The sequence below is a fragment of the Mobula hypostoma genome, chromosome 6 (genome assembly GCF_963921235.1).
Source record: "Mobula hypostoma chromosome 6, sMobHyp1.1, whole genome shotgun sequence".
NCBI classification, from domain to species: Eukaryota; Metazoa; Chordata; class Chondrichthyes; order Myliobatiformes; family Myliobatidae; genus Mobula; species Mobula hypostoma.
In genome coordinates, this window is record NC_086102.1 from 23139839 (window position 1) to 23161898 (window position 22060).

At 43.4% G+C, this 22060-nt stretch overlaps 1 protein-coding gene across 2 annotated transcripts in view; it reads right to left on the minus strand.

The window, feature by feature from the left end:
- The window catches only part of LOC134347866 (cell adhesion molecule DSCAM-like), an 804792-nt gene that overhangs the window by 124022 nt on the left and 658710 nt on the right, over window positions 1-22060 (minus strand). For both annotated transcript variants that reach the window (XM_063050412.1, XM_063050413.1), the window contains 4 exons: window positions 21747-21987; window positions 17147-17293; window positions 14021-14176; window positions 9308-9441 (listed from right to left, as the gene is read on the minus strand). In XM_063050412.1, coding sequence (XP_062906482.1) covers window positions 9308-9441; window positions 14021-14176; window positions 17147-17293; window positions 21747-21987 — 678 coding nt within the window. The remainder of the gene's footprint in view (window positions 1-9307; window positions 9442-14020; window positions 14177-17146; window positions 17294-21746; window positions 21988-22060) is intronic.

Here is a 22060-nt window from a genome sequence, read left to right on the forward strand (position 1 = left end):
TGCTAATGCCCCACCTCCTTAGTCTCACTGACAATGAGTGCAGGGTTGTTGCTGTGATACTACTCAACCAGCTGATCTATCTTGCTCCTGTGTGCCTCATTGTCACCATCTGAAATTCTTCCAAAAATAGTTATGTCATTGGCAAATTTATAGATGGCATTTCAGCTGTGCCTAGGCACACAGTTGTGGGTATATAGAGAGAGTAGAGCCATGGGCTAAGCACACATCCTTGAGGTGCACCAGTATGGATTATCAGCAAGGAGGAGATGTTATTTGCATTCAGCATAGACTGTGGTCTCTCAAGTGAGGAAGCCAATGATTCAGTTACAGATGGAGGTATAGAAGGTCAGGTTTTGAAACTTTTTTATTAGAACTGAGGGTACAATTGTGTACAACACTGACCTGTGGTGAATAAGCAACAGCCTTGACATAAGTATTACTAATCTCCAGGTGATCCAAGGCCAAGTGGAAAGCCAGTGAGATTACATTTGTTGTACATCTATTATGGTGATAGGCAAATTGTTGCGTGTTCAGGTCATTGCTTCGGCAGGAGTTGATTCCAGCCATGATGAATTTCTCAAAGTACTTCATCACAGTAGATGAGAGCGCCTCCGGGCTATTGTCAATGAGGCAGCTCACCCTGCTCTTCTTGAGCCCTGGTATGATTGCCACCCTTTTGAAGCAAGTGGGAAACTCCAAATGCAGCAGTGAGAGATTAAAGATGGCCTTGAATACTCCCATCAGTTGGTTGGCACAGGTTTTCAGAACCCTACCTTGTACACCATCAGGGCCTGGCACCTTGCGAAGGTTCACACTCTAGAAAGATCTTCTGACTTTAGCCTCCAAGACAGGGGTCACAGAGTCACCGGATGCTGCAGGGACTTGCATAGATTTATTCTCCCTTTCAAAGCATGCTCTTAAGCAATTGGACTCATCTGGGAGTGAAGCATCACTGCCCTTCACGATGTCAGATTTTGCTTTGAAGAAAGTAATGGCCTGTAAACCCTACCAAAGCTGACATGCATCCGTTTCCATTTCTAACCTCAATCAGATTTGTTTCTTCATTCTTAAGACAGCCTTCCATAGTTCATGCCTGGACTTCTTGTATAGATCTGGATCATTGGTCTTAAATGCCACAGATCTAGCCCTTAGCGTACTCTGAATCACTTGGTTCATTCATGACTTTCGATTTGGGTATGCCCGGTACGTTTTCAAAAGCCACACAGGTCTTGATGAAGTCGATGACAACTGTAGTGTACCCATTCAGACCTGAAGATGAATCCCTGAATATTGCCCAGTCCTTCAACTCAAAGCAGTCCCGTATTTGCTCCTCCATCTCCTTTGACCATATCTTCTTGGTCCTCACCACTGGTTAGCTAACTCTCAGATCTCACAGTCAGTTTTTTTAAACTAGTCCTCACGATTCCTGGTAGAGAAGCTCGGAGCCTGCCAGTACATGCTATTTACGATAGATGTCAGGACAGCCCAGGAACAGCAGTCCCTGGAGACTGGAGATCATCAGGTTTTGGGGAACTGACTGAGCAGAGCTTTCTCGGTCTGTCCACGAAACCTCCAGCACTGAGTTCCCTGTTGTTAGCATTTCTGTGCCCCTGGCACTGTCTGGTTGCCAAGAGGATGGAGCTGATAGAACAAAGGACAGGTGCAAACATGGGCCAGCAGAAAGAGGTGGAATAGTTTGCTAGTTGTTTATACAGGATCTAGCACCCTCTACTGTCCAACTAGTGTAAAACCAAGTGTTGGTGTGTAGTAAACACACAAGGCTCTCTGCTTGCTGTAAATCTCTTCTGAAAGGAGAATGTAGGAGAAATATTTCTGCACAACAAGCAGTTATGCAGTATTGTTAGAGAAATGTGAACTTAATGGCTTTGGTGACAGTGTACAGGGGATAATCAGGATAATAAACTTTCTATGAAAACATGCATAATGGTTAGACAATTACAAATCAGTAAAGTGACAGGCCCCGTAGAGCTGAAAAAGCCCAGAGGTTGTGATGGACTTAATCAATCTATTACAGACATGGTAGAGCAAATTACTTTAGTCCCTCTTTGTATACCTTATCTTTCTCCTTAAATCCATCTGTGTACTTTTGTTCAGAACACATGCAAAATGCTGGAGGAGCTCAGCAGTTCAGGCAGCAGCTCTGCTGAAGAATAAACAAAGTTGACATTTTGGGCTGATACCCCTTCAGGAGGACGGGATCGTTCATCCCTGATGAAAGGCCTCGGCCCGAAACATCAGTTGTTTATTTCTCTCCACAGATGCTGCCTGACTGACTGAGTTCCTCCAGAATTTTGTATCCGTTGCTCTGCAGAATCTGTTGTGTTTACTTTTATTGGTATCTTTCAACTTAGTATAAAGAATTCCATGTCACGATAACTCACTAGGAAAATGCAGGTCTGCTAAAGTCCCATACTGAAATCACCTCATCATAATCATTCCACAACTAGAACAAAGGGAGGTGTAACTGCAGAACATCAATCGCAGCTGCTCCAGGATATTGTTACAGAAATTCTGCACTTTACTGTCTTAAACAGGAACACCTTCAATTACTTCATCAATAGCCTTCCCTCTGCCACCTGAGATGAAACTGCATTAAATATAAACGTACTGTGATTACAAGAATTTAGTGGCACTGTAGTGTAGCGGTTAGCACAATGCTTTACGTACCAGTGACCTGGGTTCATTTCCCGCCCTGCCTGTGAAGAGTTTGTACATTCTCCCCATGAGCACGTCAGTTTCCTCTGGGTGCTCTGGTTTCCTCCCACAGTGCAAAGATGTACCAGTTGGTAGGTTAATTGGCCATTGTAAATTGTCCCGTGATTAGTTTAGGGTAAATCGAGGGATTGCTGGGCATTGCGGATGAATGGGGTTGAGAAGGATAATAAATCAGCCATGATTGAATGGTGGAGCAGACTCAATGGGCCAAATGGACTAATTCTGCTCCTGTGTCTTATGGTCTATGGTTACTAAACAATTGTGTGGTGATCTATCCCTACCTACTATTGTTCTGTATTTCTTACAATTAATACCAGAATTTTATTAGTCTTAGATTCAGAATTTACAATTGGCCCAGAATCAGCTGTGGATTGTACACATCCAGATCTTTGCCATGCATATTGCTGCCACAACACCACGCATCCGTGATCTGTGTGGGAGAGTATACTACGTGCAGGCATCTTCTGATTCTTAACAATTTTGGCTGCCTGGTTATCAATTATTCATTGTGCTCAGTACAGGTCATCACAAAGCACAATGGGACAAGTTGGTTCTGTTGCTGCTTACAATGCTGCCCGAGTAGAAATAATTCAGAAAATGTGTCGCTCAGGTCGTCGATGGTTGGGTTGAGTTGTTCTCCGATCTTGGCAACTTACTTGCAAATGTTTCGTCCCCATACAAAGAGAACTCATCAATACGCTGATGTGGCGTGTCCTCTGAATGCTAGGCCTTTATATAGATACCAATCATTTTGGAAACTCACTTGCGACATGGGAGGAAATCTCATCACTGATTGATTTCACGGCGAACTTCATGCATTGCGGCCTGGAATTTTGCCAGTATTTGCTCATAAATAGGATCAAGGTCTATGTATTTGTTTACAGAATTGTCGCGGAAAACCACGGTTCCTGGAATTCTCTTGCATGCCATGTGTTTGCTCGTGCCATGACTTTCACTAACGCCCCGTTGGATTGGTGCCTTTCTCGGTCTTCATGGGTGGAGACCAGGGAGAGTTGGTCATGCCACTTTCCACCCAGTTGATGTTCGTGGATCCCTGTGGATAGTTTTCCCCCACTGCTCAGGACCATAAGAAGCTTCAGAGGGTCATAAAATCAGCCTGCTCCATCATGGGCACAAGCCTCCCCACCACTGAGGACATCTTGAAGAAGGTGGCATCCATCATAAGGCTGTGTCATACCCTATTCTCAATACTGTCATCAGAGAGGAGGGACAGGAGCCTGATTCTGATCAAGATGGCCTCAAGCTGCAATGTCTGTTGAGGTCACTGTTCAGACTTAGATGACTTTTAAGTTTATAGGGTTGGTTTTGGAGGCAGCTCAGGAGTTAGGGTTGAGGGACAGGGTTTGGAGGGAGTTAAATGTTAGGGACAGTAAATAAGGAGTTAGACGCAGGAGCTGATGGTTGGAGTGCTCTACAATTGAGGCAAGCGATTTCCCCATTGTCAATGACCAAGGTCAGTGGGTCCCATGGATGAGAGCTGGTGACCCCTCCCTCCCCCAGGTTAGTGAGTCCTAGGATTGGAGGTTCACACATGAAAATTTTACATTTCTTTAAAATCTATTTTATAAATATAACAAATACTATACTGTACTCCTATAACCCTAGCAACACATATAAGAGTTGCTGGTGAACGCAGCAGGCCAGCCAGCATCTCTAGGAAGAGGTACAGTCGACGTTTCGGGCCGAGACCCTTCGTCAGGACTAACTGAAAGAAGAGATAGTAAGAGATTTGAAAGTTGGAGGGGGAGGGGGAGATCCAAAATGATAGGAGAAGACAGGAGGGGGAGCGATGGAGCCAAGAGCTGGACAGTCGATTGGCAAAAGGGATATGAGAGGACCATGGGACAGGAGGCCTAGGGAGAAAGAAAGGGGGAGGGGGGAAACCCAGAGGATGGGCAAGGAGTATAGTGAGAGGGACAGAGGGAGAAAAAGGAGAGAGAGAAAAAGAATATATAAATATATAAATAATGGATGGGGTACAAGGGGGAGGTGGGGCATTAACGGAAGTTTGAGAAGTCAATGTTCATGCCATCAGGTTGGAGGCTACCCAGATGGAATATAAGGTGTTGTTCCTCCAACCTGAGTGTAGCTTCATCTCTACAGTAGAGGAGGCCGTGGATAGACATGTCAGAATGGGAATGGGATGTGGAATTAAAATGTGTCTCCACTGGGAGATCCTGCTTTCTCTGGCGGACAGAGCGTAGGCATTCAGCGAAACGGTCTCCCAGTCTGCGTTGGTTCTCACTAATATATAGAAGGCCACATCGGGAGCACCGGACGCAGTATATCACCCCAGTCGACTCACAGGTGAAGTGTCGCCTCACCTGGAAGGACTGTCTGGGGCCCTGAATGGTGGTGAGGGAGGAAGTGTAAGGGCATGTGTAGCACTTGTTCCACTTACAAGGATAAATGCTGGGAGGGAGATCCGTGGGGAAGGATGGGGGGGACAAATGGACAAGGGAGCTGCATAGGGAGCGACCCCTGCGGAAATCAGAGAGAGGGGGGAAGGGAAAGTTGTGCTTAGTGGTGGGATCCCGTTGGAGTTGGCGGAAGTTACGGAGAATTACTTGTTGGACCCGAAGGCTGGTGGGGTGGTAGGTGAGGACCAGGAGAACCCTCTTCCTAGTGGGGTGGCGGGAGGATGGAGTGAGAGCAGATGTGTGTGAAATGGGGGAGATGCGTTTGAGAGCAGATTTGATGGTGGTGGAAGGGAAGCTCCTTTCTTTAAAAAAGGAGGACATCTCCCTCGTCCTGGAATGAAAAGCCTCATCCTGAGAGCAGATGTGGCAGAATCGGAGGAATTGCGAGAAGGGGATGGCATTTTTGCAAGAGACAGAGTGAGAAGAGGAATAGTCCAGATCATTGTGAGAGTCCGTAGGCTTATAGTAGACATCAGTAGATAAGCTGTTTCCAGAGATAGAGACAGAAAGATCTAGAAAGAGGAGGGAGGTGTCGGAAATGGACCAGGTAAACTTGAGGGCAGGGTGAAAGTTGGCGGCAAAGTTAATGAAGTCGCTGAGCTCAGCATGCATGCAGGAAGCAGCGCCAATGCAGTTGTCGATGTAGCGAAGGAAAAGTGGGGGACAGATACCAGAATAGGTTTGGAACATGGATTGTTCCACAAAGCCAACAAAAAGACAGGCATAGCTAGGACCCATATGGGTGCCCATAGCTACACCTTTAATTTATTTATATACACACATCCTTTTTCTCCCTCTGTCCCTCTCACTATACCCCTTGCCCATCCTCTGGGCTTTTCCCCCCTCCCCTTTCTTTCTCCCTAGGCCTCCTGTCCCATGATCCTCTATTTCCCTTTTGCCAATCACCTGTCCAGCTCTTGGCTCCATCCCTCCCCCTCCTGTCTTCTCCTATCATTTTGGATCTCCATCTCCCCCTCCCACTTTCAAATCTCTTACTAGCTCTTCTTTCAGTTAGTCCTGATGAAGGGTCTCGGCCAGAAACATCAACTGTACATCTTCCTAGAGATGCTGCCTGGCCTGCTGCGTTCACCAGCAACTTTTATGTGTGTTGCTTGAAATTCCAGCATCTGCAGATTTCCTCGTGTTTGTGATCCTATAACCCTATGATGGCAGGACTGAGTTACAGAGAGAGGTTGAACAGGCTAGGACCTTATTCAATGCAGTTACCTCGAAACCAACAGCATCTTCAGGAGCAGATTTAAGAAAATACACTGTAGTTTATCTTACCTGGGACTGGATTCTAAATTATACTATTGCAATTCATCAAAGTTGAAGATGCAATAATTATTCTATTGATTTTGTCTGGAGAGTGTTTAATTACTGTCCTCCCCATAGAAGTGCTTTACGCAATGACCTGGAAACATTTTGTCAACAACTGAGCAATACGAGGTATTAAAATGAGGTAAGACCATCCTTTTCAGGGCATTTTGTTGCTTTCTCAGAGAGGTCAGGTTCAGAAGAGATGATGCTGCCAATGACAAACCTAATCCTGGAACTCCAGACCAATGTCGTCAATTTGAATATAGTTGAAGCAATTAGTGAGCATATAAGATATCAATCTGAGCAGTTCCAAAGTCTGTGCTAATGAGATTGGTTGTCAATAAATTCACTTGCTTACTTAATACATGCAGTCAGGACTGGATCAATGCGAGCCAGCTGGGCATCACAGTAAGGTGTGATGTCAGGGGACATCTGGTTGTTTGGGATTTGTGAAACTGCATTCAAATTCATCACTCACCACCTATGTTCAGTAACATACAGGACAATAAAGAGCTAAATGCAATCAACCCCAATCTAACTGTTAAATATCTTTCCTACTGAATACTTCCAGAATTTTGTGATTTATTTCAAATACCCAACTCTTACAAATTCCTGTTTCAAAATACTGCCATCCCCTTCTTACCGTCACCCTTCTTACCGTCAGTCTCCCCTCTGTTGACCAATTCAAATCAGTTCGTTTACACGTTAATATTCTTTAAAAAAGGAACAAATTAACTAACTTAACATTTTATCAAGTTATTTAATCACACAATGAATAATTTATATTTCACAGATTGAGTTTCTAATCACAGCCATGTTATAGCTCATATCAAAGACTTGCAAGGAGATACTAAACCATGCCAAGGTATTTCACAGGAGAACAGACAGAGCTTGATCACGACCACGTTCAGAAACATTTGGCCCATATTTTGCTGGAGCATTGACCACCAATTACTTACTTAAATATCACAGGTCTTGGACTTCCAAGTGTATAGCTGAACACAAAAGCCTTAGCAATACCTAGCACAAAATATCTCAATTCATTTTTCTATTGGACATCTCACCTTAGTGTGTAGCACCTCATTATCATAGTGAGATTCTCCATCACTTACTCTGAGAAACTACCTTGCACATTCTGACTGCTTCAGGTTACACCTGATCCTGACATTGATTTCAATAGGGTTTGTTGAATTATGAAGAAAAATGAAGAGTTAAGTTCATTTATTTTAATTAATTTTAAGTATTTTTAAATACAGTGGATTCTGGTTCACTGGGACCTGTACATTTTGGCCCAATTAAGTGGCTGCCCCAAATAGCCAAAGTTTTGTGGAAATAGTTAAAAAGGTATAAAAAAGACTAACTACCACTTAACTGAGTAACAAATTAAGCATTTAAGTGAAATTCAGAACAAATTAGAACACTATCAATACTACTATGGTACTAAAAACTGTGTATTAATTCCTAATAGTTATTGACGGAGGAATTCCTCCTGTGTACACTGCTGTGTTTTTCTTATTGACTATAAAAGAAAAAAAATCAGCATAGACACCTAATATAGATAATGGACTGCTTCATGCAATCCTTTTGATGATTGTATCCTTCAAATATTCATTCTCATTGTAACATTCAAGATGATGTCAATACCTTCAAATTCTTTGTAGTACCTAACTTGTTGAAGTAGTGAAATCATTTCATTTTCATTTCTGGCCATTTCTTGCATCTCCAAGCCTTAATGAATCATCTTACTGCTATCAGTGACAAAAATCAGTGCTTTTTGAACAGAAACACACTGAGATGATGTTACTTAAAAACTGTTCGCGTGAAGCACAGTGTAGTGTCCAACAGCGACACAAGTGCCCACGACTGACATTAGTTAGCAACAGTCTTCAGCCTCAATTAAGCGACATAGTTTTCCAAATAATCGAAGGAAATCCCAGCTATTTTTTTGATTCGTTTTTGTTCTTTAAGAGTTGGCCTAAATAAGTGGCCACCCCAATTAACCAATGGCCCAATTGACTGGAGTCTACTCCACTTAAAAGTATTCTAGTGTCTTTTTTGAGTTTAATTTCTAACTTCTTGAATAGTCTTTAAGTTTTAATATTGTTTGTTTCATTGTTAATAGCAGTTAATACTTATAGGTATCAGAAATCAATGTTTAAAAAATTCCTGACTATTTTGATAATCAACAGAGCTGTCAAAGTTGTCAATTCAGTTTTGGAACCAAGGTTTGATGGGCAACCATTGGAGGACTTGTGGCCAGTTAGGACTTGTTGATGGAATTCAAGGTCAGCAATCAGCAACGTAGGATCTCTGACCCGGTAATAGAAATAGAACAGTACAGGTCCTTTGGGCCCATGATGATGTGCTGACCTTCTAACCTATTCTAAGACCAATCTAACCCTTCCCTCTTACATTGCCCTCTATTTTGCTTTTATTAATGTACCTATCTAAGAGTCTTTTAAATGGACCTAAATGTATCTGTCTCTACCACCACCCTTGGCAGCATGTACCAAGAAAAACTACGTCCGACATGCTCTGGCATCCCCCTTATACTTTCCTCCAATCACTTCAAATTATGCCCCCTTCGTTTTAGCCATTTCTACCCTGGGAAAAAAGTCTCTGGTTGTTCACTTGATCTACACCTTCTTTCATCTTGTACATCTCCATCTTGTCACCTCTCTTCCTCTATTGGTCCAATTTTAATGGAGGAAACAGATGAGGAAAAGTTTAAGCAGAAGTTTTAAGTTTTTGGACTAACTGCTAAGCTGGCATGCTGCTGCACTCGGCATTCATAATTAATTGTTTCTTACCGTTGGGAAAGGGTGGGAGCAGAATATGGTGTACTTCCATATGATGCCATTCATCTTCAGCGGGGGAAGCCATGAAACTACCACACTTGTGGCAGAAGCTGCTGCTGCCTTCACTCCACCAGGGGGACCTGGAACTACACCAGAAAATGGAAATCATGACTTGAATTCAAAACAGAGACTAAGGGCTGTGAACCCTATGAGTCTATGGAGAGTTTGTGCTCCACATGGGCCACCTCCCTATGGTTTACATCGAACCCCATTCATGATGCCTTCTCTTCCCACTCCATAGGTTAACATAGGCTAATCCTTCACCTTTCCTGATCCAACCCCATCCATGCTGCCTCCTCTTCCAATTCCATGGCAGAATCTGCTACCTTCCCTGCCACGTGGTTATCAAAGTCAAAGTCGAGATTATTGTCACATGCACAGGTATGTATATACACAAAAGTACAAAGTTCAAAAACTTCAGAGAAAATCTATTATCAAAGTACATACATGTCACCATATACTACCCTGAGATTCATTATCTTGCTGGCATTCACAGTAGAACAAAGAAACACAACAGAATCAATGAAAAGCTACACACAAAGACTGACAAGCAACCAATATGTGTAGAAAGTGAATTAACAAAAAAATTACACACCAAGATTAGGGATTGCTAATGAATCCAATCACCAGAGAACGTTGAAAAAGAGGAATTCACCACCAGCAGGAGTAATACAAATGAATAACTACAATGACTTTCAGGGAAGGAATGATAATATGTTATTACCCTTCAGGCATCAGCCTTCTGAACTGGTGTGGATAACTTTACTCAGCTCAACACTCAACTGATTTTTGTAACCTATGGACTCACTTTCAAGGACTCCACATATTCTCAGTATTGCTTATTTATTTGTGTCTTTCTTTCTTTTTTCTGTACTTGCATAGTTTGTCTTCTTTTGCACATTATTTGTCTGTCAGTCTTTGTGTTTAGTTTCTTATTTTCTTTTACCTCTATTGTGAATGCCCTCAAGACCACCAAGCAGTGTGCCAGGTGTTGAAGGGTGTGAGGGAAGAGAAGTGAGTGCAGTTACTATTACAAGGGAGAAGGTGCTCAAAAAGCTGAAAGACCTAAAGGTACATAAGTCACCCGGACCAGATGAACTGCACCCTAGAGCTCTGAAAGAGGTAGCGGTAGAGATTGTGCAGACATTATTAATGATCTTTCAAGAACCATTGGACTCTGGCATGGTTCTGGAAGACTGGAAAATTGCAAATGTCACTCCATTCTTTTAAAAAAAGGAGGCAGCATAAAGGAAATTATAGATCAGTTAACCTGACCTCAGTGGATGGGAAAATGGTTGGGACCTGGACCCATTGAAATTAGCCTACCGCCACAATAGGTCAACGGCAGATGCAATCTCCATGGCTCCCCACACAGTGTTAGACCACCTGGACAACACAAACACCCATGTCAGCATGCTGTTCATCGACTATAGCTCAGCATTTAACACCATCATTCCCACAATCCTGATTGAGAAGTTTCAGAACCTGGGCCTCTGTACCTGCCTCTGCAATTGGATCCTCGGCTTCACAAACTCTGACGATCAACACTGGCGCGCCTCAGGGGAGTGTGCTTAGCCCCCTGCTCTACTCTCTATGTATACATGACTGCGTGGTTAGGCATAGATCAAATACCAAGAGCACACAGCTTCAGGATAGAGGGGCATCCATTTAAAACAGAGGTGCAGAGAAATTTTTTTAGCCAGTGTGTGGTGAATCTATGGAATTAGTCAGCTCCATCTTGGGTACTAGCTCCCATAGTCCAAGGAGCTTCAAGTTCAAGGAGCTCTGTCGTTCAAGGAGTGATTTCTCAGAAAGTCAGTATCCATTATTAAGGACCCCTATCACCCAGGACATGCCCTCTTCTCACTATTACTCTGAGGAAGGAGGTATTGAAGCCTAAAGTTCAGTGATTCAGGAACAGCTTCTTCCCCTCTGCCTTCTGATTCCTAAATGGACATTGAACATGTGAACCTGACTTAACTTTTTATATAGAATTTGTGTTTTTGCACAACTTTTAATTTAGTTATTTAATATACTATATATATACTTACTGTAATAGATTTACTTAAACAAAATTTTTTCTAGGTTATCACATATTGCATTGTACTGGTTGCCACAAAGTTAACAAATTTTTGCGACCTATACAGGTGATATTAAACCTGATTCTGATTTTGATTCTTCCATATTAACAAATAATTTTAACAGCACTTTTTTGTCCTGACTGAGCTGAGCTGACAGCATAGTCTGGGAAATGAACTACCACTCCCCATGAATTTGTACTTGTCCACTAATCACTGGAGAATCTGCTTAGTTTCCAGCACCTCAACATCTTGCTCTGCTCCTTCACGAACCTGTAATATCCCAAAAGTATTTCTTACGGGCCTTCAAAAGACAGCTGAAGTCAAATGCAACACAGCCAGAATTTGACAAATAATGTTATGAAAATTATTTATCTCAGCCCTTCCAAACCTGGAGGAAGAAATTGATTAAACAATCTTATGAAGAAATACACTGGCGATCAATCCTGGCCTCATCTGCCACAGGGAACATCCCAGGAGGTTTAAGCAGTCTGTGTGCTGACTCAGACAGCAAAAGTCAGTCCCTCTCATTAATCTGCAATCGATCTCTGGCATAGCTTGATGGTGAGACCTCGGCTTGTTATATAACTTATTTATCACCTTTGTTTTGAGTTTCAGCTGAGTTGGGTTTTCATTTTTAAAAAAAACTTATTACTCTCTGGCAACACACATCAAAGTTGCTGGTGAGCGCAGCAGGCCAGGCAGCATCTCTAGGAAGAGGTACAGTCGACGTTTCAGGCCGAGACCCTTCGTCAGGACTAACTGAAGGAAGAGCGAGTAAGGGATTTGAAAGCTGGAGGAGGAGGGGGAGATGCAAAATGATAGGAGAAGACAGGAGGGGGAGGGATAGAGCCGAGAGCTGGACAGGTGATTGGCAAAGGGGATACGAGAGGATCATGGGACAGGAGGTCCGGGGAGAAAGACAAGCGGGGGGGAACCCAGAGGATGGGCAAGAGGTACAGTCAGAGGGACAGAGGGAAAAAAAGGAGAGAGAGAGAAAGAATGTGTGCATACAAACAAATAACGGATGGGGTACGAGGGGGAGGTGGGGCATTAGCAGAAGTTAGAGAAGTCGATGTTCATGCCATCAGGTTGGAGGCTACCCAGACGGAATATAAGGTGTTGTTCCTCCAACCTGAGTGTGGCTTCATCTTTACAGCAGAGGAGGCCGTGGATAGACATGTCAGAATGGGAATGGGACGTGGAACCAAAATCTCTCACTCTCCTTTTTCTCCCTCTGTCCCTCTGACTGTACCCCTTGCCCATCCTCTGGGTTCCCCCCGCCCTTGTCTTTCTCTCCGGACCTCCTGTCCCATGGTCCTCTCATGTCCCCTTTGCCAGTCACCTGTCCAGCTCTTGGCTCTGACCCTCCCCCTCCTGTCTTCTCCTATCAATTTGGATCTCTCCCTCCCCCTCCCACTTTCAGGTCTCTTGCTGACTCTTCCTTCGGTTGGTCCTGACGAGGGGTCTCGGCCTGAAATGTCGACTGTACCTCTTCCTAGAGATGCTGCATGGCCTGCTGCGCTCACCAGCAACTTTGATGTTTGTTGCTTGAATTTCCAGCATCTGCAGAATTCCTGTTGTTTGCTTATTACCCTCTGCTTGGTCAGGCAGCACCTATGGAAAATGATAAACAGTCCACACTTCGGGCTTCGACCCTTTATCAGTATGAGACCATGAGGATTATCGGGATCATGAATCCTGATGATTGGTCTTGCCTGCAACATCGACTATTTATTCCTTTCCAGAGGTACTGCCTGCCCTGTGGAGTTCCTGCAGCATTTTGTATGAATGACTCTGGATTTCCAGCATCTACAGAATGTTTTTGTGTTTACTCTCTGCTAAGTGAAAATACAGGCAGAGGGTTAAATGAAGACTCTCTCTTTATACCTGTACCACATCAGCCATGTTATAATTCAAAGCAGTCAAGTTGCAGTATAAAGATATATATTCAATGTAAAATCAAAGAGAAAGAAAGATCGATATTTTTATAACTCGTAGAAGTGCATCAGCTCCCAGAAGAAGTGTTAGCAAGCCGGCTGTTCCATGGTAATTTGAAATACATTACACTGTCTACGAAGATCAGCTGTTTGATTGCCTGATATGACGGCTGTTCCTCACCCCGGCCAGGTGGAGGCGCTGCTACTAGGTGGAAAACCATTCGGAAAATAGGAAAGAAATTTATCTTGCCTTGACTGCTAAATTGTGAGTTCAGCTTTCTAGAGTGAGTTTAACAATCGAGTTTCACATTTCCTTTTGTTAATCAGAATCCCTGCTACACCCTCAGCCCCCCAGTGTGCCCACAAGTGGTGTAAATGAGAGACACAGGTTAATCAACAACAGTGCGGACTTGTTAAGAAAGGCTGTGTCTGACTGACTTAATTTTTTGAGGCGGCTACAACAACGGTAGAACATTTGATGTGACCTACATGGACTTTGTAAGGTGCTTGACAAACTCCTCCATGGCAAATAGAGCAGTAACAGTACAGCCTAGAGAACCCAAGGATGTGCTCAAGTTGGATAAAATGTTAGCTGAGTGAGAGGAGGCAGTAAGTCAAGGACAGTGGGGATGTTCGTATCAACCTACCATCCTCCTTGGTACGTGTAAAGATCTGCTCGCTCCTGGCTCCATCGCCTGCCCGGGTGAATGCCAGCACTTGTATGCTGTAGTTGGTGTATTTCTCAAGTCCATCCAATTCCAGAGTAACCTGGGTGGTTGTGACGTTTCTTATCTCTCCAAGCTCTGAAGAGAAACAAAGGCTGGGTAAAAGTACCGAAGATGATAATGGAGTGTTTGAGTACCAGTGAAAGATGGGACTGCATTCCTGGCTCTCAGTCTCAGACAGATCAGTGAGAGGTCTCCAACTGGCCCTCATTAATAGGCAAGTCCGAGATGGCTATCGCCAAACTTTTTGTGACAGGAGTGTTACTGGGCTCCTTCATTTACTGAGGGCTTGTGAATGGAACAGAACAATAAGCAAATGTCAGTGATCACCTGATCTGAGGATGGAAGGAAGGTTATTGGTGGAGGAGCTGAAACTGGTTGGATGGAGGACTCTGTTCTGAGGAACTTTGGGAATGAAGTCCTTGGACCAGAATGATTGACCCATACTAACTACAACCATCTTTCTTTGTGAGGGTTATGATCCAACTATTGCAATGTATTCCCTTTGATTGCCAGTGACATCATTTTTACCAGGTAGCTTGACACCACTCACTAAAATTCTGCCTGGATGTTAAGGGAAGTCTCTTTCATCTCACCCTGAGCGCTCAGTTCACTCATCCATGTTTACATCAACGTTGTGGTGCTGTCAGGAGTGGTGTGGTCTGGGCAAACAATATGGATCAACTTTCAAGGATCAACTTTATTCACCATATTAGTAATTTGCTTTGGTGTGTTGGCATGGCATGCAACTAAAACCAACAATGTTCAATAGTTATAAAGAATAATGGATTATGTAAGGATAAACTTAGAAGTTGAATATGGATATGGAATAAAATGTGCATAAATGCATACATACCAGTCTATATTTACAATGTAATCAGCATTATAAAAAGCAGTTTAAAGCCTTTACAGTGCAGGACAGTGACTGAGATAATAGATAGAGGCTGTGGGGTGAGGTAAATAGAACGGTTAATCAGATGAACCGAGCGGGGGTAGAAACTTATAAGATGGTGTGAACATTTTGTTGTAATAGCCATACAGTGCTTTCCTGAAGGGAGCTTCTGGAAAAGGCAGTTGGCAAGGTGGGTAGTGTCTGCAGATATTTTTCTTGTCTTCTTTGTCCCGGACATTTACAAGTCCTGCAGTAATGGTAGACTGCAGCCAATGACCCCTTTTGCTGAGATGACAGTTTGCTATAGTTTTCATACATTGTGAGACAATGCTGCACCAAACCAGATAGTAATGGCTGATGGGAGGGTGCTCTCCACAATGGCCATAATTCTCCAGAATTGCACCAGTACATTCTGGAAAGATGGAATTTTATTAACTGCTACAAGAAGTACATCCTCTGCTGAGCCTTTTTTGTTAATGAAGGAGAGATGGTTCTCCCACGAGTTTCTGTAAAGTAGAGATGCCCAGGAACCTTTATGTTGAAGTGTTGCGACTGTAGAGTTGTTGATAGAGAGTGATGGAGATGAGACACATTTCCCTTGGGTCAATGTGCATCTACATGGTTTTGAAGGCATTTTCAAGACCAAAGAGGTGATTGTGGACTTTAGGAATATGCTGGATTACTACTCCTCACTGTACATAAACGACGTATCTGTGGAGAGAGTTAGAAGCACCAATTTTCTGGAAGTGCATGCAATGGATGATCTCATCTGATCCCTCAACACCACGTAAAGGAAGCATAGCAGCATCTCCACTTCTGGAGGAGATTGAGGTTTGAGGCTCCTCAACCCCTGTTCTAACCAATTTTTTTGAGAAGCACCATTGAGAGGGTCTTCACCAGCTCCATCACCATATGATTTCAGGAATTATAAGGCAACTGACTGCAAGTCCCCACAAAGGATTTCAAGGAATGCTGAGAGGATCATTGGGGCTCTCTCTACCATCTCTCAGAGATGTTTATCAGGAGTGTAGTGTATGCAGGGGCCTTAGCATTGTCAATGATCCCTCCCCTCCATCCAGCAATCTCTTTGACCTAACATTAGGCAGGAGGTACTGTAGCATTAAGAACTGTTCGGATGTGAAAAAGCTACTTCCCTCAAGGCGTAAGACAACTGAACTCCCTGCCACCACCCAGGCATGATCATGCATGAAGTGCTAATAGCGTTATACTTATTACTTTTTAACTTGTGTCACAAACACATCTTATTATTTGTTAATTTATTCATGGAAATATTGCTTTATGTTTTATGTGTGTGGGTTAAATGTACTCTGTTGTGCACCTTGGTCTGGAGGAACATTGTCTCGTTTGACGGCATACATGTGTACGGTTGAATGACAATAATCCTCAACTTGAACTTGATTTTGAAGGCACAGTTAAGAGGGCCATAATGTATTGGGAGAGAGAGGCAAAGTGATGAGACTAAAAGTGTAACAAAAGTGATAATATTGAATGGTGGTGTGATTTTCTCACATCCCACATTGGTTTTTCCTTCTTGCTCATTTCTTCATTGGTTGCTCTGGAATGGCATGTTGCCTCCCAGGTGCTGATGTATCTCTGCCAACATAAAAAATTCTCAAGAGGGAAGGGTGACCAGCTGGAGACTGTTGTACACATTGGAACCAACGATATAAGTAGAAATATAGATGAGGTACTGTTGAATGAATACAGGGAGTTAGGAAGAAGTTTGTAAATCAGGACCTCAAGGGTTGGAATCACATGCTAGTGAGGGGAAATAGGAAGATAGGGCAGATCTGAATCAGAGGACAACGTATGAGGGAATGGAGCAGGAAGGAGGAATTCAGGTTCTTGGAACAGTGTGAACTTTTCTCCAGCAGAGGTGACCTGTACAAGAGCAATGTTCTGGGTCTGAAATGTAGGAGACTAATATCTGTGCCTGCTTCCACGCTGTAGAACACTGTGCCTCTATACCAGGGCTTTTCAACCTGGGGTCCATGGACCTCTTGGTTAATGGTATTTGGTCCATGGCATAAAGCATTTTGGAAACCGCTGCTTTATGAGAAGAGCCAAATTGAATGATTCTGTTGTATCTTTTCTTCGGAGAGGCTAACACTAACCACAGCCTTTCACATACTTACCCCCATCTGGCAGATTTGCCCAATAAATAACCCGGTATCCTTGTAGAATCCCATTCAGTGCCTCCTTTGGTGGCATAGACCAGGAGAGTGAGATGACCTCTGGAGAGATGGCAGTGGCTTGGACATTGTCAGGTGGTCGGCTGGGAACTGACATTAAGAAGAAAACAAGTGAGAGGCTCCATAAAAGTGTCAATTAGATATCATGAAAACCAAAAATGCCAGCCAGAAGCCCATTAACACTCATGAATGTATAGAACCACACAAATAAGCCATTGAAAAGCAAGTTGGTTCAAACCACAGAGACCAAAAAATGCAGAGATGCCTCAGGAAAAGGAATCCTGCTGCCCTAACTCAGACTGGCCTCAATGTGACTCTAGTCCTACTTCACTATGACTACATCTAAGCTACCCATGGAATCTGCCTGGCAAACCACATGGTTTTATTAATCCTCTGCCATTGTTGACATCCTGATCAAAGGCAGCGGTGATTCGAGGCAGTGGTGTGCCACTACCTTCTCAGGGTAAGCAATAAATGCCAGTTCTGTTGGCCATTGAAGTTACATTGAACATGGAACCCAGGAGAGTACAGACCCTTTGGCCCGCAATGTTGTGCTAACCTTTTAAACTACTCTAAGATTAATCTAACCCTTCCCTCCTACAGAGCCCTCCAGTTTTCTATTATCCATGTGCCTATCTAAGGATTTCTTAAATGCGCCAAATGTATCTGCCTCTACCATCACCTTTGGCAGGGTAATTTATACACTCACAACTCTCTCTGTAAAAAACTTATCTCTGATATCCACCCCCCCCCACTATACTTTCCTCCAGTCATCTTAAAATTAAGCCCCAATTGTATTAGTTTGTAAAACTAATTAAGGACCATGGGGTTAGAAATTCATCCCTACCTAGGTGTGTTACACATGGAATATATCGGTGAACTCCATTTATGTAATCTGTTTCTACCGAAGTCAAGCACATAAGCTTTTACCAAGGAAGACTTTCGACTTTCCTGTGCTGAGGACCTTATTTGCCTTGCAGTTATGCAGTTGGATTATTGATTAATATAGAGTGCAGAGTAGACTCTTTAGATCCTTTGAACCGCACCACCCAGCAACGCCTGACAACTTTAGCCTGCTCACAGGACAATTTATAATGACCAATTAACCCCCTAACCGATACGTCTTTAGACTGTGGGAGTAAACCAGAACACTCGGAGGAAACCCACGCAGTCAAGGGGAGGACATACAAGCTCCTTACAGGCCACTGTTGTTGCTCACCCTGCACTTAGAAATTTCCAGAATAGAGCTTGAATTTCATTCTTTCTTGATGGGTTCCTGCATCTGAAGATTGGTTAGCCTGCTCACTTGGTGGGAGGTGCATGACAGGGAGAGTGGTACAGGGAAAGAGCATGTGGCTCACTAAGTGGAGGGTAGGTATTGCGTGAAGATGGAAATATATCTCTGGTACTGGTACAGTCACAGTCAGTCAAAAGTAATGGTACCAAAATAATCTTTAATGAGATTGGTTTAATAATTAAAAGGAAAAGATCAAAGATTAATATTAAATTAGATTTAAAGAAAAGCAATCAAAAGATTTTTTATTCTCCTTTTTCCTCTCAGCATAGAAGGAAGCATCTTAGTCTATTCTGCCACTCATTTCCCAGCAACTCATTTTCTCTTACATTCCTGTCAAATTCATACTAATCTTTCTAACATCCAACGATACCAGAGGCAATTTACAATGGCCAATTAACCTACCAAATTGCACATATTTGGAAACCCTTGCAGTTACAGGGAAAATGTGCAAAATCCACATGGACATCAGCCAAGGTCAGGATGAGGGTGTAGTTGGTTAGGACAGTATTTATTCCCCATCCATAAATGCTCCAGTACTGTGTAGATTGTTTGATCAATTTAGAGGGCACTTAATTGCCAATTATGATTCTGAGAAATCACATTCAAAACTGACCAAGACAGGATGATAAATGTGGACTGTGATCTGTTAGCTTTATGGTTGCCATTATTGATAACAATGTTCCCAGTCAAGATGGCGCCTGCGTATAATGCTCCCACAGTCAACATCTTCTGGATAGACCACAAAACTATTTATTTCACTTCCCTTATGCCCTTTATGGCTGTTTTTTCTGTCTTGAATGTGTTTCTGGACCTGTTGGAGCCTGTGATTTACGGTTCGGATATCGTTTGGGTGATGCAGTGCTTTGCTGTCTCCAAGAGGATTCTGGGAGATAGCGAGCATGATCCTCGTGGGAAGGAGGCCGGGGGTGGGGGGCATGAGGTGATGTTCGACTCCATTTTACCAATTAAAGCTTCAATTGTTTGCTGATTAAAATGTCAAGGGAGATTGAAACATCAGGGCAATTGCAGAAGGTGAGCGCCAGCTGACTGCCTTTATAGCTCTGCTGCTGGAGAGGGGAGCCTAAGTGGCCAGTTGCTGTGCCTGGAGAACGTGCTGCGTTTTGAATATGGATATGGCTATGGTTTTAGACAATGGACTATGGACTTTTCTCAGTCTTATAGTTTCTATATTCTGTGTTTTTCACTCACTCTTTCTCGTTTTTTTGTGCAGGGGAAGGGGATTTGGGAGATGATGCTCTTATTTCATTGTTGATCGTTTTTTTTGTGTGGGGGAGAGGAGATTTGGGGGTCGATGATCATGTTCTTGTTCTTTTTTTTTCTTGGTTTCATGGCTATCTGGACAAGAAGAATTTCAGAGTTGCATCCTGTACTGGGTAACAATGCGATTAAATTACTGAATGATTGTCCAGCAATGTGGGCCACCAGATCCCACCATCATAGACAAGTAAACTTTTCTCTATTCTTGTACTGCATTATACTGCTGTCTCAAAGTCAACAAATCTCATGATATATGCCGATGATATTAAACTTGATTCTGACCTTCTTCTGATTCTGATCTGAAAAGCTGATGGCAGTTTGGGGTCCTTGAAGCTCTATGTGGGTTCACTAACTTCCTTACCCAATCTAGCCAGTTCATTAGCTCAGGGACAATTAAGGACAGACAACAAATGCCAGTACTACCACTGACATCCACATCCTTTCAATCAATAAATAATAAAATCCTCATTTGTTGTGGTGTAATTCACGTTTGTGCGTAATTTATAATGTTACAGTACCCCTAAGGATGGTTATTATAAATCTTCCACCTGTTTTCCCATTAATTTCTAACACTCACTTTCTCAGCACTGTCTCCTCTAATCTGCGTGGGTGCACAGCCGTGCAGTAACTGAAATGCTCCCACGCACATAGCCTTTGACGCCGCGCAGCTGGAATTTTCTATTATATAATGTTCCATCAAAGTGCTACGCAGTTTTCAGGCCCTGTAAGAGTTTCCTGCTCAGAGCAGTGGTTGGTTCGCACAGCTGTTAAAAATATTAGAGTATCAGAGGGAACATTGTTTCTCAGTGTTTAAGCTGAAGCCGTTTGTTACCCATCCCAGGGTTTGACCAGCAGAGGGCACTCTAGGAAGGCTGAAATAGCTGAACTCATTCTTTCTGTGGACTGAATGTGCAGTTCAGATTCTGTGACAGTGACACCAAACAGACACATTTTGCATCTAGAATTGCTCACTGAACCCCATGCCAGCAGGAAAAGGTACAACCACTCCCACTGCCTTACACTCTTCCCATTGCCTTTTTCTGGACCCTTCGCCTTTCGCACTCTGTTCTTTTAAACTCCTGATATTCTGTCTTGAGGTGTTCAATACACAATTTGTTTTAGCAACTGATCCTTTCCCAAGGATAGTATCCTTCGGACCGTTAACTCACAAAACATGGCTGGAATTTTAAATTCCTAACTCTTCTCGGAACTGAGGAGGCCTCACTCCCACCTTGCTTTTGAGAGTTTTTAGCTCAATATGAGGACCACAAATTCTTCCACAGAGAGGGAAGCTGGTTGGTGATGGACCTCTGTTCTCAACACCATCCTGAATGCTCCTTCTGCACTATGAGTGGTCATGGGTTTGGGATTCCCTGGAGTCAGTGGAAATGTTGCATTTCTCGAAGAAGGTTTTGAACAGGTCATGGAATTTGTTTCAGGCAACACACATAAAAGTTGCTGGTGAACGCAGCAGGCCAGGCAGCATCTCTAGGAAGAGGTGCAGTCGACGTTTCAGGCCGAGACCCTTCGTCAGGACTAATATAGTGTCTACTTTAGGAATGTGTAGTCTGACAAATGCCTAGGTTTTACTAAACTACCTCTTGCCTTATGTGACATCCCTCCCTATCTCTTGGGCAATTAGCCCTTTACTTTCTTGATGCCTGGTTCAGAATTAAAATCAAGGTAGATGCCTCCCAAGGCCAGACCGACCCATTATCTGCAAGTAGCTGCTGATATAAGTTCCAGACATCAGAATTCCTGATGAAGCGTCTTGCCCAGAAACCTTGACTGTTTATTCCCCTCCTCAGATACCACCTGTCCTGCTGAGTTCCTCCAGCATTTTGTGTGCGTTGCTCAAGATTTCCAGCATCTGCAGAATCTCTTGTCTTTAACCCTCCCATGCGGCTCAGTGCCACCCTCCCTCCGATCCTGCTCTACCTGTACAAGCTGTTACTGTCATTGTCCTACCGTCTTCCAGTGTAGTGGCTATAATCTCCTGCGAGGATGGTCCCGTGCCAGCTCGGTTGCATGCCTGCACCACCACTCCGTACTGTGTGAACTTCTTCAGATTGTCCAGGGTGTAGAGTTCACTGTCGCCAGTCGTCTCCATGCTGATGATGTTGAACTGGTAGTTGCCCCCTGTGCTGTACTCCCGATAACCAATCTGATAGCCACGGATCAACCCGTTCTGCAGGTGCTTCTTTGGAGGCTGAGCAAGGTGGTGGGGAAAGGGAGAAAGGGCACGCAGAATTATGATGCGAATCATACGTTTCCCTTCACTG